We start from the raw sequence: 16,482 nt of genomic DNA on the forward strand, positions 1-16,482 counted from the left end.
GATCGTTCGAGGAGCAATATTTTTTTTTCCGTGTATATACTCATATATAATCAGATAAAATCATTTTTTATCGGGCACTACCATTTAAAAACTACATTACCGATTTATTTCAAACTTGGTACACACTTTTTACGTATAAAATACCTCCCCTCAACGTTGAGTTTTAGATTTTTTTTTTACATCAAGGGGGTTTTCCACCTTCAAAACGGTGCAAATTTTCGTAAAAAATAGCAGTTTTCACTTTAAATGACCATTAAAAAATGAAAAAATGAAAAAAAAAATCGGTCCATCGGTTGACCCTGCGGGCCAGCCCAAAAACTTCCCGCTGTTTCCGAGCTCAAGGAGCTCGAAAACATTGTTGTGCATGCCTTTTCAAGCTCTTCGAGCTCATAAATTCTTTTGTATGCCATTTAAAAAAAAAAAACTGTTTTTAGCATTTCTTTCTCTCACGATATCTCGCAAAGGAATTAACCGATTTTGATGGTTGAAGCGGAAATCGACGTGTTTTATTGAGTTCTAGAGCTGATCAGATCTTGGAACTGATTTATGTGATCATTTCTGAGATATTTCGAAAAAATCCGAAAAAAAATTTTTTTTTATTTCTTTCGACAACGGTTTCCCTTGAACGAATGAACCGATTTTGATGGTTGAGGTGGCGTTCGACGCGGCTTATAAAGCTTTAGAGCCCAGTTGATTTTTGAATCAATCCATCGAGCACATTAAAAGTTATCAAAAAAAAACATTTTTGAAAAAAATTTATTTTTTGAATATCTCTGAACCAGCCCTACCGATCAAGATTAATTTTTTACAGCTTCAAGATATTGACAAGCCGCGTCGAATGACACCTTGACGATCAAAATTGGTTCATCCGTTCAAAAGATACAGGTATTTACATACGTACATACATATATACATACACTCAGACATCATCTTGAAATTAGTTAGAATAACATCCTAGAACCTCAAAATGTCGAGATCTGATAGAAATTAGATTTTCGAAAATCGGACCAAAACCAATAACTTCTCGAATTTTTGAAAATTTTCAATTTTCTTAGCGGGAAGTTAAAAATAATCAGGGAACGTTGGAGGGAGGTTTTAATAATGCTTTGACTAAATTTCAATGGTTTTTTATTTCAGATAATTTCCAACTGAGATACACTGCTCACCGCAAATCATCTTTTTTTAAAGACGTTCTGGGAAAAGCTCCGTCACCGGCTTGTTTGCGGACACTTTTACATAAAAAAATTACCTAATCTTATTGAATATATACTTAATAATGTTCTGCAATACTTACTATGTTCTGTAATACTTAAAAATTCATAAAAAAAGCGTTTTTTTCACGATTTAGTCCTTACCCCCCTCCCCCCTTAATAACAATTGAATTACATTTTATACGGAGATTCAAAAAAATTCAAAAGTACTCAATTTTTTGAATACTTCCAATTACTTTTAAATCACTAAGTAGTACCTGGATCTCAACTTGTAACAACTTGCAGTCAACACTTACAAAGATTGAAGTTGTCGTCAACTTGATCGCAACAAATTGACACCAACTATCTGACCAGAAATTCTTATGTCATCCAGCAGCAATTCATTCATTCAACTTGATGATAAGTTACCAACTTCCATCAGTTGTTATCATCAGTAAAATTTCCTGTCTTATCAATAATCAGAACCCAAAATACAACAGATTAACTCATTACCAGCTTTCACTAACAAAATAAAAAAATGGCCGCAAGTACTTGGCCTGATCACATGAGAAACAATACATTTTATACATGTCTACATATATTTTATCATTTATAAATATAAAATATAATTTGTCCACGCGTATAAAACTCTTATACACGTACGTTAATAAATTATCTCCACATAAATCAGTGTGTGTATCAGTGCCGTCTAACCAATAAAAGAATAAAAACAAAAATAATAAATTCGTTAATAAAAAAAAGTCAACCCTCGAACGATGAATGAAAGGTTAAAAAATTACCAACTCATTAATTATTACAACACTAATTAATAAATCAATTACTGTAATTTATTAAATTATCGTCAGTTCGAATTATAAATGGGATAAGAAATAGTCATATATTTATAACAGTCAAATAATAGAATGACGTGTTATATATATATATGTGAGCGAAAATGTCTCGTCTCAGACATTCTTGTCGTAGCCTCCAGCCATACCTGAAAAGACAATAATAGATTTGGCTGGAACCTACGGTCTGATTAAATAAATAGGATTGTCTCTACATATATACACGCGTATATACTTAATATATCTTTCTCTTTCTCTCTTAAACTTAAACTTAACTTTAACTCCTCCTTGAGTGAACTGACATGACTAAGTAAAGACTCTAATGTAAGAACTTATAAATTTTAGTATCACACACAGTCACGTATTAAATCTCTTGCATTAAACGTGTGTAGAAAACTTTATTTTTTAAATTCTATTCACTTTTGTTTCAATTTTTTAAATACAAGTACGTAAAAAATAATGTTATTAATGGCCAATTAACAGAGTTGAAATTTTTTTTGGGTTAAGTAACCTTTCATTCAGTAGTTTTGAGGTGTGTTTATTAATTTATTTATTTATTTATTTAATAATAATGGGGATTTTGTATTAATTTGTAGGTAGATAAAAAAAATATAAAATTTATTGTGTGAATATTAGTAATAAAATAGATAAATTTTGATAGAGGTTTTAAAATATTTATGATGGAAGGGCAACAGTTTTGTTTGAGATGGCATAATTTTCAGAATACGTTACTTAGTACGTTGCCTAAATTATTGGATGGTGGTTACTTGACAGATGTTACTTTAAGTGCTGGTGGCAGGCATATACGTGCACATAAAATTATTTTGTCTGCTTGCAGTTATTACTTCAAAGAATTGTTTAAGGTATTGCTGTACTTTTTTTTTAGATGATACTGAAGTCTGATGATTTTTGAATTTTTTCAAAATTAACGAGTGAATGTAGCAGACATCAGACAAATTTAAAATTATAAATAAAGAAAGTAAATAATTTAAAAAATGGACTTATTAATTTTGAAAATTTTTACATGCGCATTTTTTTAAAATTTTGTTTTTATTATTTTTTATATTTATTAAAAATTTTTAATTTGGCTGATGTCTGCTACATTCACACTCATTCAAAATTATAGATTATAAAAAAAAAGTATTTTGAAAAATTGCACTTGTAGTTTTTTTTATTTTCTACATGTGCATTTTTTTTTTGTATTTGAAAAAAAAACCGAAAAATATTAATTGTCTGCTAACTTCAGGCTCATTTAATTTTTTAATATGATACTGAAAGTAGCCGACATCAGACAAATTCAAAATTACAAATAAACAATAAATAATTAAAAAAAAAAATATTTATGAATAATGCACTTATTTATTTTTTTATTTTTTAAATGCGCATTTTTTAAAAATTTTATTTTATTAATTATTTAGTCTATTTATTAATAATTTAAAATTTGTCTGATGTCTGCTACTGTCCCTGGTGGAAATTTTTCGGAATTTCCCCTAAAGAAACTCAGTTCTAAAGTTCTAGACTTTTTCAGTTTTTCAGAAAAAAGTCCGAAAAATTTCGACCAGGGGCAACATTAAATTTTTTTAATGACTGCTACTTTCAGCATCATTTTTTAATTACTTTGTTATTATTTTTTATTACGCCTGGATCATTCTCGAATTTAAATAAAAATCCTGTTGAATAAATTTATTTGTCTGCTTAAAAATTGTCATTGAAATAAATTTTTTAATGAATGATTCGTGTTAGAATTTTATGGAATTGAAAGAGAATTTACGAGAATAGATAATTTTTGAGGAGATATTAATATACTAAATTGGAAAAAATAAAAGACAAATATCACACAACTGATGTACTTTTATAAAAATTTTTTTATGATAAAAATTTTAAGAAAAAAAAAAATTTTTATCGAAGAATAAAAAGTTTTTTTTTAATTATAAAAGTGATAAATTTATTAGCAAATGTATTTTATTGTCAATAGAAAACTCGTTTATAAAATTTTTTTAATTCAGAAAAAAATTATTGAGCCAAGAAATATTTTTTAGTCCTCAAAAAATTTTTGTCTTCAATTCATGCAAAATATTTTTCGCGCCAAGAAATTATTTTTTTCTACGTAAGATTAAAAAAAAAAATTATTAAATTATTAATCAAATTTTAAAAAATTTATTGATATTAATATCGAAATCTAAAATTATACAGGATTTTTTTAAATTTAAAATCGATCTGGGCGCCGACACAAAAATTATATACATAAGCAACTCAAAGTGAAATACACTAGTATAAATAATCCATTAAATTTTTTATCAAAAGTATTTTCATATTAATTTCATATGATGCTGATTAAAAGTTAGTAAGAATTTCGTTAAATGATTAGTTTTTCCCCTAAAATTAAAAGGAAATAAATTATTGCGTATCAGTTTTTCATATTTAATATATTTTCATTTATAATTACAAATATTATTTAACACAAATAAGTACACAGACAAAGTAATAATTATGCAAGAATGATTTTTTATTTAAACAGCCCAAATATGTAAATTACTTACACACTACAATGTACGGATATTATTTGACATAGATAAATAAAGGTTAATGAATAATTGTTTTACACAGATAATTATTGATAAATAAAACTTCCACTTCACTTGAAGATTAAAAACCAGCGTTAAAAATACAATCTTTTAAAAGAATGACAAAAAAGAAAAAAAATTACTCAGAAAAAAAGAATTTTTTTACGCAAAAAAATTTTACTCGGCTCAAGAAAATTTTTGCATATTGGATTGAAAATAAATTTTCTTGAGGCGCCAAAAAATTTTTTCTATTCCTAAGAAAATTTTTTTTTTCTGTGTACTAAATCAATTAGTCTCTGAAATTTAACTTTTCTGAAATATTATCTGGTGCATTTACATTTACACTAGAAACAGATCTACCAAATTTTCATTTCATCCGGGCCAATTCTATCATTAAATTTCTACTAATAAATATCTTAACCCAATTATAACTCTATCAAATAATATCACTAGCTTATTACATTTCTAAATTGTAATTAGTATCATTAACAATTTTTTTATTTTTTTAAAAACGATAAATTTTAAAAAATACATATTTAAAAAAATTACACTTGTAGTTTTGTTAATTTTCTACATGTGCATTTTTTTTTTAATTGAATAGTTGATAAAAAATTCCGAAAATTGTTAATTGTTTTCTATAACTTCAGGAACGGATTATATTTGAGCGTTAGGGATTTATCCCTTTGTTGGTCGCGCTATGAACGATTTCCCGCTTTTTTTATTTATTTTGTAATATAACAAAAAAAAAACTTTTTTCTAGCATTTAAGAATTTAGCTATTCCTTCTTTGATCTATTAATATATATTAAAAGAGTTTCTCAAGTCATAATTATTTATATTTATCACATATTAATTAATAAATGTCGAATGAACGGGAAATCGCGACGATTCCCCATGAGCGCAACCAAACTAGATAGTGAAATTTTATTCTCAACGTTGCCAAATAGACAGAACCGAAGTAGATAAAACTAATATGGATGTCATATATTTTCAATAAACTGGCAACGCTGTAAGAAAATTAACGTTACGGCGAATCCCCACGACGCGACCAACGAAGGGTTAAGGGTCGGCAGTACTAACCTAATTTCCGGATTTTAGATTTCTAATTATATTTGAGATATTTATGGCATCAGAGGATCAGAACGTTTTTCGCGCAACGAAAATGAAAGAAATTTATGTAATTTGACTGCTCTAAGTTGGGTCTACAGCAATTCTTGTCCAAGCTTTTCGCTCAAACAAAACCTCTAAACGCAAAAAGAAGAAGTAGGCTCGATGCATTGCTCTATAATCTAGTAACCTACGTTTTCATTTTTCGAAAATGTTTTTTTATTTAATAGAAAAACGTGAATAAAGTTTCCATTTAGTGCGCAAGTGCAACAGAGATAGTATAGTTCGTCTACTTGAGTGTGACAGAGAAAAAAGTTCAGACCCCTCTTAAGGGATAATTGGTTGTGGCTGCAACTTATGAAGCTGAAGCTAGCAGCCGTAATAAGTAGCGGCCTGGCAAAAATTGTTGGCCGCTACTTATTACGGCCGCTAACTTCAGCTTCATCTGCAATTTTCAGCTGACATATTAGATCCTATGCGAAACATTTCATAAATCTAAAACCAGTATAATTTTTTTTACTTCTCATTTTGTTTTTTTATTTTCGTTCCGCGAAAAACGTTCCGATCTTCAGGTATACGATGCTTGTATGTCAGCCGAAATTCTTAGGCCACCCCCGTTCTCCTAACCTACCCTTCAAGCAGTCAAATTACATGAACTTTTTTCATTTTCATTGCACGACAAACGCTTCGATCTTCAGGTACATTAAAATTCGAGAATTTGTTAGGTACAGCCTATCCTTAATCATATCTTAAACATCTTACGGTATCGGTATTATACTCGAGTGTCGATTTTGCGGAACGAGCAAAGCGATTACAAGAAAAAAAAAATTGCGCATTTGCTTCTACCCAATAGTTCTACCCTACTCTCAGAAAACAATTTTTTTATAACATTCACTAAATTCGTTTCATTATCACAAAATTCATAGATATTTATCGTATAGATACATATATTTACACAATTTTTGTTTGATTATTTATTTTCTTTTTTATTGTCAACTTCCCGCTCCAAAAAAAGATTTTTTTTATTGACCTCAGATAACATAAAAAGTAAACCAGGAACTTACATTACAATTATAAAAAAATACAAGTATTAGTTGAATAAAATAAATATGTATCTACTTATTAACAGTATATTAATTAAATTGTAAAATACAATTAACAATTTTGAATAAATAAATGAATAAAATAAACTATAAATATATAAACAAATTTAATTACAGGATTTAAGTACTCTACAACATCCTGTAATAGTATTACCAGGTATGGAGTACTCAAATTTATGTGCATTAGTAACATTTATGTATAATGGTGAAGTTAATATTTATCAAGAACAATTACCAGCACTTTTAGCAATGGCTGATACATTACACATACGCGGTCTTGCTGACATTGCCGGGGTAAGATAAAAATTTCTTGTTAAATTAAAAAAAAGAATTTTAATTACTAATTTCAAGTTGCTTGTGCTATACCTTCTCCCTAACAAATAAATAAAGTTTAAATACGTCATATATATTCATATATTTTTTTAGACATAGATAAAGTCGCGAGAATAATTTTAGTAACACTAACTCCCATAACCAAATAAAAAATACAAAAAATGTAATTTATTAATAAAAAATTAGACTAATAATAAAAGTTTGTAATTTTTTAAATATTTTTAATAGTACATTACATAGCGAGTGGGCTAAGTGAGTCTTTGTACGGAAAGCACAATGTTTTTAACACGAGTCATAGGTGCACATGCACGGGTGCCGGCGAGTGCTCATATAGTGCGCACCAGTGCTGCCAGATCGTGGGATATTTTTACCCCTTCCCGCGGTCAAATAACATGGAGTGTAATGGCAGGAGGGGGTAAAAATATCCCACGATCTGGCTGCACTGGTGCGCACTCCAGATGAGTGCTTAGAACATTGTGTTTGACGGATAATGTAGCCCACGTGCTATGCACTATACTTTTTTCAACAAATGTCTGATTTTTGCGAATTATTATATCATCAAAGTAAACCCTAAATTAGGTGGGGATCTATATGATACTAGTTCTTGACTGCTCTCACTGCTCATTTTTTATTTTTTTTTAATTAATAAAAAATGATCAACGTATTTTCATACCCTAATAGCACAGTTTGCCTTAGCAAAAGTTTACTTACAAAAGTTTCCTTAAATTTTTCGTCAAATCGCATTTAACTTCGGACTTTTTCGTTTTTCACAACAATTTGTATGCAACTTCCTTTACAATTTCACGTAAATTGACTACCCGAATTAGAATGCAAATTTACTTCAAAAGTTGACATTTGTAAGTAAAAATTTGCTTACCTTCTGAAATAGTAAGAATGAACATTACCGACTTTTTTTTCGTAAAAAGTTACCTCTAAATTGAAGAAAAATTAACCGCAAATTTTTCTTTCCAACTTTTGCTGTCAAATTGTCTGCAAATTCGGGCAGCAAATTTCAGGCAATTTCAATGTCAAATTACAGTAAATTTCAAGCTAAAGTGGCCATTAGGGTATAGACACTGACATTAAAGTAGTTAGATTGATTGTACTACTCATTCCAAATATATGTAGTGTCGAGATTATTTGCTTTTGTAACAATTGTAGAGTTGTTTTTGAGAACGGTTGATAATGACTTTAGAGAAATGTGATTATGGATTCAAATGCGTGTGTTCATGAGCCCCATAATCAAACGCTATTGAGGAACACAGGCCGCCATTTGCTTTTCGATAAATTATTAACCACCGATCAGTAAACTGCCATTTTAGGTTTGCTTTGCAGATATGATAAGGCGCGATAATCAGACATGCGTTGAATAACAAAACTAAACAGCACGCTTTTGTTTATTAAAAAAATTTCTATTATATTTTTTTCTTATTTTTTTTGTTATTATCCTATTATCGTGTTGTTTTGTTCAGGTCACTTAAAAACACAGTCATTCACTGTTGTTCCTCACACTGTTGACTTCACTGAAGGAACTTCGATAAAAAATAAATTAATAATAATAAATATATAGATCCCGGTGTATATATTGATGATATGAAAATAGTAAAAAAAAAAAGAAATTTATAAATAGTTAACAATTTAAATGAAAAAATAATTTGAAAATAAATAAAAAAAAACAATTTTGATATTATTAATAATTATTTTTAAACGATATATAAAAAACGATATACATGAGATCAAGATCGTTGTGTGTGTTGCAACTAAATATGCAAGTGGATGCATCAATCCCGTGGATCCTTACCCCATAGAAATGAAAATTTGAAACAGGTATATTTATATAAATAAAAAATTAGCTCTTCGTTATAATAATTAATTATTATTTTTTTTCTATTAAAAAATTGCTAAAATGAATGGATAATTTAATATTTTTATGGATAACGGGCTTGATAATGAATTATTTGATTTTTTAATAGTTATAGTTAATAATTACTTATTTTGTTTGTTACATTAACCCTTCAGCGCTCTCGCTATGAGATTTTTTCTCGCATATATGTTATCTAAATTTTCTCTGAAATTCAAATGTAGTGAATGTTTATGTACCTGAAGATCGGAACGTTTTTTGCGCAACGAAAGAAACCAAAAATTGGAAAGTAAAAAATCTACTGGGTAACTAGATTTTTGAAATGTTCGCATATAGATGTTGGTAAGTCAGCCAAAAATCTTGGGCCACCCCGACCACCAGACTACCCCTTAAATAGTCGAATTACATGAATTTTTTCATTTTCGTTGCGTGAAAAACGTTCCGATCTTCAGGTACATGAATGTTTGATATTTTTTCTATCTGTCGAAAATTTAATGCTCTATCAGATTACAACAGTATTATTTCATTATTCTGGTATAATTTTTTTTTTTTGTTTTAATGTGACTGTGAGATTTTTTCTCATCACTATAGTAAGATAAGGTGTAAAAATTTAGGAATCGAATATGGTCGGCTCGATTCGGATGTTTTCGTGAACAATTTATTTATGGACAAGGTGTATACAAACAGCTGTCATTCTAACCTTAAATATCAATTTATCTGTATCAGCGTGTAAATATTTAAAACAAAGTGTATTCACGCACGCGCGCGCTTGCGCAGAATATGTGATAATTTTTCTCATCATGAGAGCAATGATAGTGGTGGGTTTCACGAGTGCTGAAGGGTTAAGAGATGGTCATGGTTTTCTTAATAATTTTTTTGTTTTAATTTTTTTATCTCCCTTACATCTCTCGCGACTTTTAAATGCTTAATTTTTTTTGTAGAGTGAGGTTGTTTTGGATGACTGCAAAGTTATTAAAATACCTGTGTTTGTTCATTTTTTTAAAGATTTTTCTTGGCTGTCTAATAAAATTTATTTTGTTCTTTTTATAGTAATTTCTTTCTCGTGGAAAGGTAGACATGGTGGTATAATTATACAGTAATTTATAGAGAAACATCATTATGCTTAAGAGTTATAATGAATGGACCGTTAGCTTGATCACTTGACTAATTACCAATGGCAATTGAAAAAAATTAATTAAATAAAGCGAATATGATGGCTGTAATTTCTATCCACCCAAGCGATGCAATGATTCTTTCAAACAATGATTCTTTATCAACAGCCGCCGTTCCAGTAGTTCCAGATGCCGCGTCTTTTAAAACCGGCTCACTACTTTCACTACCATGTAATAAGCTGTTATCAGTAGTTTTATTACAATTAGCCGATTGTTCTTGATGATTTTGGGTGTACAAATAGTATCCGTTGCCATCTACATAACCGGAATTGTATAGAATCGATAAACCAGCTGCTGTTGAATCTTCAACATTATTGGTGTTACTAATTTCATTATTGTTACCACTATTTTCTATACGTAGTATTGAACTTTCGTGGGCTGGGTATGGTTTCCATGGATAAATATTATTATTTATATTATTATGATTGTCAATAATTTTAGTGTTTTTATTATTATCACTATTAGTCAAATCGGAAATCTCGAAAAATTTTCTAGACTTACTTTCTTGAACATAAACCTGTCGTTCATGCATGCCGACATATATCGACGGATCCGTTGGATAATCTTGACCCCACGACCACTGCTTGTTGTCAAATAAATTCAATTCTTTAATAGCATCATAGTAATGACCATTTGCCCCATAATTGTGTGTTTGTTGCCAAACCGTCACAATCGGAGTATCAAATTGGTACCGCCATAGTATTTCAGTAGGATTATTTTTATCAATAGCCCATATCAATCCTTGAGGAATAATAACTTTTATGTCGATGTTATCGTCGTAATAATGATTATTATGATGATTAGGATTTTTAAAACACGGTCTTTCGGTAGCAACTAAATTCAACTCATGAGTGCCTACACTGTAGTTCCATTTTTCAGTACCAGTAACCGGCTTAAATAAATCAAATTTTTCCAACATCATACTAATGAAACTTCTCATCGTATGATTGCTACGTCTGCAAAAATTAGTACATCTACCTTTCCTCTTGAAATTGAATATTAATCCAACTTATAACTCAAACTCGATATTGAAAATGAAATTTATATTATACATAAATGAATTTAAAATGTTTTATTTTCAGAAAAACTCTCATCACGACAATGGACTATTTATCCACCCCACTATACCAAATGAAGATCCAGAAGTACCAAATGACACGACAATAAAAGAAGAAAAAATAGAATCTTCAAATTTAGGATCGTCAATGATATCAAATACTTCTAATACCTCAAATACCTCTAGCACAGCCATACAATCCGCAAACGAAATACTCGATTCAACATCACAGTCACAGACAAATGATCCCGCTGATGATGATTTACTTAATGATAATCCGAACGATATACCATGTAGTGTTAAAACGAAACCGTATTATTCAATTAATGCTAAATTAGCTCAACGCGAACGCAAACAACAACAACAGCAGCAGCAGCAGCTTATGAATTATCAAAATGGGCCGCATCTAAAAGACAAAAATAATTATAATAATGACGACATAATGATGAATGATGAACAAAATATAATAATAGAAGATTTAAAAAATAATACAATAAACGACACAAATTTACGATTCTTAACAAATAGTGCAGTATCGGCAGCGGCAGCCGCTGCTGTTGCTTCAGGAAGAAGTAATCAAACGTGTAATAAAACTAGTGTTACTTGTTTAATTTGCGGTAAACAATTGAGTAATCAGTATAACTTACGGGTACATATGGAAACGCATAGTAATAGCTCATACAGTTGTACCGCTTGTTCACATGTATCGAGATCGCGAGATGCATTGAGAAAACATGTCTCATATAGACATCCTGTTGCTACACCACAAAAACGTCCGCGTTATAGCCTTAATAAACCAGAGAATTTTGTGTGATTTTATTTTAGAATTTTTTCTCTTTGTTTAGCGAATTTATCTTATTTTTGTTTCATTATAGTATAATTGTTTTAAGTTGTTAATTGGATCCCTATCAAAAAAATCCCTGTGGGATTGCATGGGAGCCCATAGGAATCCATATAGAAAAGTATGGATTTATGTGAGAACCCATAGGAATTAATATAGGAGTGTATGGATTCGTACAAGAATCCATATAGAAAACCATGGGTTTCTGAATTTCCATATGGGAAACCTACATAAGAATCTTGGTACCTGAATTCCCATATGGGAAATCTACATAGGAAACTAGATAAATGGATTCACACACAGGGAATTCACACAGAAAACTGTGAGTACTTTAATTACCTTATGGGAAATCCACATAGGAAACTGGGTACCAGAATTTCCATATGGGAAATCTGCATAAAAATCTTGGTACTTGAATTCCTATGTGGGAAATCCACATAGGAAACCAGATAAATGGGTTCCCATACAGGGAATCCACACAGGAAACTATGGGTACCTGGATTCCCATATGGACAATCTACATAGGACACTGGGTATCCGAATTCCAATTTGGAAAATTCACATAGGAATCTTGGTACCTGATTTCCCATGTGGGAAATCCACATGGGAATCTAGAGAAATGGGTTCCCATACAGGGAATCCACACAGGAAACTATGGGTACCTGGATTCCCATATGGACAATCCACATAGGAAACTGGATACATGGATTTCTTTGTGGAAAATTCATATAGGAATCTGGCTTCTACATAAGTATTTTCTACAGAATCCAGGGTATCTGGATTTCTATGTCTATTGTCTATTAATACGCGTACATGAATAAAAGAACAGATTAATATTCCTATAGGAAACCATATGGGAATCCATCCAAAAACGCCATGTCGAATATCCGACATAGGGATCTAGGCTGTATTCCCATATGTATTTTTTTGATAGGGATATTTAAAACACCGCTATATAACATCAGTTTTATTATGATGCCAAAATAAATCCAAAAATTAATATATTCAATTCCGATTCGAGATATTAAAATTTTACATTCGAAATGCGATTTAGAATTTTTTTCTTAGTCTAAAGAAATAAGAATAAAAGCAAAAATACCAATGAATTTAAAAAAAAAAAAGTTGGTAAATACTTTTTTTTTAGTAAAAATATTTAATTATTTAAATAATTAATGGGATAGTTTGAATTATTTTAGTGATAAAAAACATTTAGTTGTGTTGATTACAAGTGCCTATAAAAAAATACATTAATATATAAGATATATTAATTTCATACTTGAAATAAAGTTTAACGAAGAAGTAGAAAAAGTAAATCAATTAAAGACAATGAAATAAATTAAATTAAATATTGATAAGATATTTTTATGTCCTTTATTAAAAAGTAATTTATAATCATATAAATACTTAAAAAAAAAAGTCAATTGTATATAGCTCAACGTGACCTGAGATGACTGTTTGGATATCTAGTCCATTATGTTTTTTTGGGAGGGGGGATTAATTAAAATATGCCATATAATTACCTATATATATATATATATTTATATATATATAAACAAATAAAAAAGACAAAAAATTTTAATAATAATATTGCTGATTTACAAACAATTTATTAAGAATTCAAGTAGACAAAAAAAATTTATTTAATTTAGAAAATAATTTTAATTATTTATAATTATTACTGTGTTGTGTAGATTTTTATTGGACGTAGTTAAGCAATAACGTATCGACTTACATAACCGCCATTTTGAGAACACTGCGTTTAAAAATTTCTAACGACTTGCAGTGAAATTTCTCCCGAAATTATTTGAGCTTAAATTGCGTGTAAGGTTAGAGACCCAGTACTCGATCAAGGAACTAGTACCCGATTACTCATACATTTGTATGTCTATATTTATTAAAATTTACTAGTCGAATTCCAATAACTCGGACAGTTAGTCTACGGAGGAGCGGAAATTTCTTGGAAATTCCGACGTATCGAATGCCAATTAGCGAGTGGGAGACAGCATAATTCGTAGTGGGGGTCAAGATTCAGGGGAAGTTTTGATTTAATGGAGTTCGACTGTACATGAAGTGATCGGGTACTAGGATTTATACCTTACGTACTTTTATTAATCGATAGTACAGTATTCTCCCCCTAAGATATCAGACTCGGGGCTCTGGTTCCAAGAAAAATATCTTAGAAAGGTACCCCTTCCACTCTTAAAAGGTGGAGCTATTAAAAATAGAACCATGCGCAGTCTTACTATCTATAAGTATATCTATGTGTATGTAAACAGCTGACTTATAGTAGCAGCTCAAGTAAATTCCACTGAGTATAGTGGAAAACTGAATTGAGGGGAAATGGTAGTAAAATAAGGGGAAATGATATCTTACAGAGGGATATCTTAGGGGGGCAGCACTGTACTCAGTACTATCAAGAGAGTAGTGAATACAGTCTAGATAGCATACAATACTTTCTGAAACTTTTTTTTTTACAGGAAGTACTCAGTACTACCCCAGAGAGTTGCCACTACCATTTTGTTTTTCCGTGTAACAAGAAAACCCTATTTAGTATTTTTGGAAAAACTAAAGTTACTCGAGTTAATGATTAGCCCTCTGTGATCTAGGATTCAAACTCAAGTTACTCAACTCGATTTTCCAAAAAGTTTTATCCCAGATAATTAATTTGCAACAGATTATTAGATTTTATGATTGAAAAGAACTTTGATTATCTTATTAAGGAACCATTTAGTACAAAAATTTAAGAAATAAATTTTTGTGGGTCGAAAAGTTATTGCTTATCTACGCCCAATTAATCAATTATATTTTGAATAATTTTTTCTTGAGATTTAATTAAAAAATATTTAAAAATTTATAAATAATTATGTTCATTCTTGAACTTGAAAAAATTTTTTTTAAGAGAATCTCAAAAAAGTTATTTTATTGCGGGATTAAAAATATTTATAAAAATTTGTTTATAAGTATTTAGTTGAATGATAATAGATAAATATATACAAATTGTTTAGAGAGTTGGAGAAAAGAAAAAATGATTGTTGTATGTACTTTTGAATAAGTACTTTGTTTAGTGTTCAAATTGTTATAGTATCTTTTTTCTTGTTGTTATATAGTTTTAATAAAGACAAGTTATTAAAGTTCCGGCAAATGTGTTTATTTACTTTCATATTTATTAACAAATCTATTAATTTTTCCCTTCAACTCCCGTTAAGTCATAATTACTTACGTTTACTTCGTACAAATTATAATTGCGCGAAAAAAAAAAGTAAAATTGATATAAGTCATAGGGCCCAGTTATTGACACTGTCCCAGTTTCTGAGACTTTCAATTTTATTTTTAAATAAAAAAAAAAAGTTGATAAATAAATTTGATTTCAATTTTAAAAAACTCATCCTCTACCTAATTAGTAGCAGAAACAAAAATAAAATGTCTTAATAAAAAAAAATTTTAAGCTGGGAGTGGTTGTGGAAGCCATTTTTAAGTTACAGTGTGAAAAGTTAGCTGGTGGAAATTTTTCGGATTTTTCTCTGAATAATTCTAAAAAAGTCTTTAGAACTGAGTTTTTCAGAGAAAATTCCGAAAAATTTCCACCAATTTACGGAAGAGTTTTCCAGAATTGAATATGTTATCACTATGTTACTATATACAAATATAATAAAAAATACATGGATAGCCCTGATTAAAAAAAACGATTTGCAATGTTAAAGTCCATAAGAAGGGCGATTCAAAAGTATCCAAAAGCATTAAAAAGTACTTAACATTTTTTTTTTTTTTTTAATCGTTTTAAATCATTTCTTTTAATAAGGGAGGTTACTTATTAACTGCAATTTAATTTTCAATATTAATGTATCATATTAACTAACATTTTACAGTTAAAGTGTGAGACAATAACTTTGGTTCAATTTTATAGGTATACCTGATGGAAATTTTTCGGAATTTTCTCTGAAAAAGTCTTTAGAACTTTAAAAAAGTCTTTAGAACTTTAGATCCGAGTTTTTCAGAAAAAATTTCCATCAGGGATGTCACAATTATTGACCCTCGGATTCAAGAAATTTTAAATATTCCTGATAATTCATTTTTTTTTATGAATATTTATATTAATATTTTATAGCATAATTTGAATTGTTTATGTCTTGAAAAAATCGTGTTGCATTTACAAACAATAAATATCTAATTTATTTTTTCAATTAATAATTTTAGTAAACAATATCACATAACCTACCAAACAATAAATCATTTTTAAATATATGTCCGAAATTAGGCTAATGTCAGTGTCAGAAACTACAGTGCAGGAAATTTTTAATATCAGAAACTAGGTCTTTGAACATGACTTTTTTAAACATTAATTTAAATTATTAATTAGCTTCAAATAATTATTTCGTGCTTACGACCTTATCTTAAAATTTTAAACTT

General features: G+C 29.3%; 1 protein-coding gene across 10 annotated transcripts; it reads left to right on the top strand.

Annotated features, from left to right (window-relative positions):
* Positions 1-1,744: 1,744 nt before the first annotated feature.
* On the top strand, positions 1,745-15,211 carry LOC130666137 (zinc finger and BTB domain-containing protein 17). 10 transcript variants are annotated; one of them, XM_057466965.1, is made up of 5 exons: positions 1,859-2,570; positions 2,635-2,901; positions 6,929-6,968; positions 7,050-7,105; positions 11,260-15,211. In XM_057466965.1, exons 2-5 carry the CDS (start codon positions 2,716-2,718, stop codon positions 12,046-12,048), a joined length of 1,071 nt encoding a protein of 356 aa, XP_057322948.1. In that variant the 5' UTR covers positions 1,859-2,570; positions 2,635-2,715; the 3' UTR covers positions 12,049-15,211. The 10 variants fall into 10 exon arrangements, with proteins under 10 accessions (XP_057322939.1, XP_057322971.1, XP_057322929.1 ...); XM_057466956.1 differs by lacking the exon at positions 1,859-2,570 and adding an exon at positions 1,745-1,849 and having other exon boundaries at positions 6,929-7,105; XM_057466988.1 differs by lacking the exon at positions 1,859-2,570 and adding an exon at positions 1,756-1,849 and having other exon boundaries at positions 2,761-2,901; positions 6,929-7,105.
* Positions 15,212-16,482: the final 1,271 nt, after the last annotated feature.

The sequence above is a fragment of the Microplitis mediator genome, chromosome 1 (genome assembly GCF_029852145.1).
Source record: "Microplitis mediator isolate UGA2020A chromosome 1, iyMicMedi2.1, whole genome shotgun sequence".
Lineage (NCBI taxonomy): Eukaryota > Metazoa > Arthropoda > Insecta > Hymenoptera > Braconidae > Microplitis > Microplitis mediator.

Excerpts from the sequence above, each read along its gene's own strand:
- LOC130666137 (XM_057466956.1), top strand. The coding sequence starts at position 2,716 with ATGATGGAAGGGCAACAGTTTTGTTTGAGATGGCATAATTTTCAGAAT. Across the intron at positions 2,902-6,928 it reads ACTTCAAAGAATTGTTTAAG|GATTTAAGTACTCTACAACA; the intron begins GTATTGCTGTAC and ends ATTTAATTACAG. Across the intron at positions 7,106-11,259 it reads GTCTTGCTGACATTGCCGGG|AAAAACTCTCATCACGACAA; the intron begins GTAAGATAAAAA and ends TTTTATTTTCAG.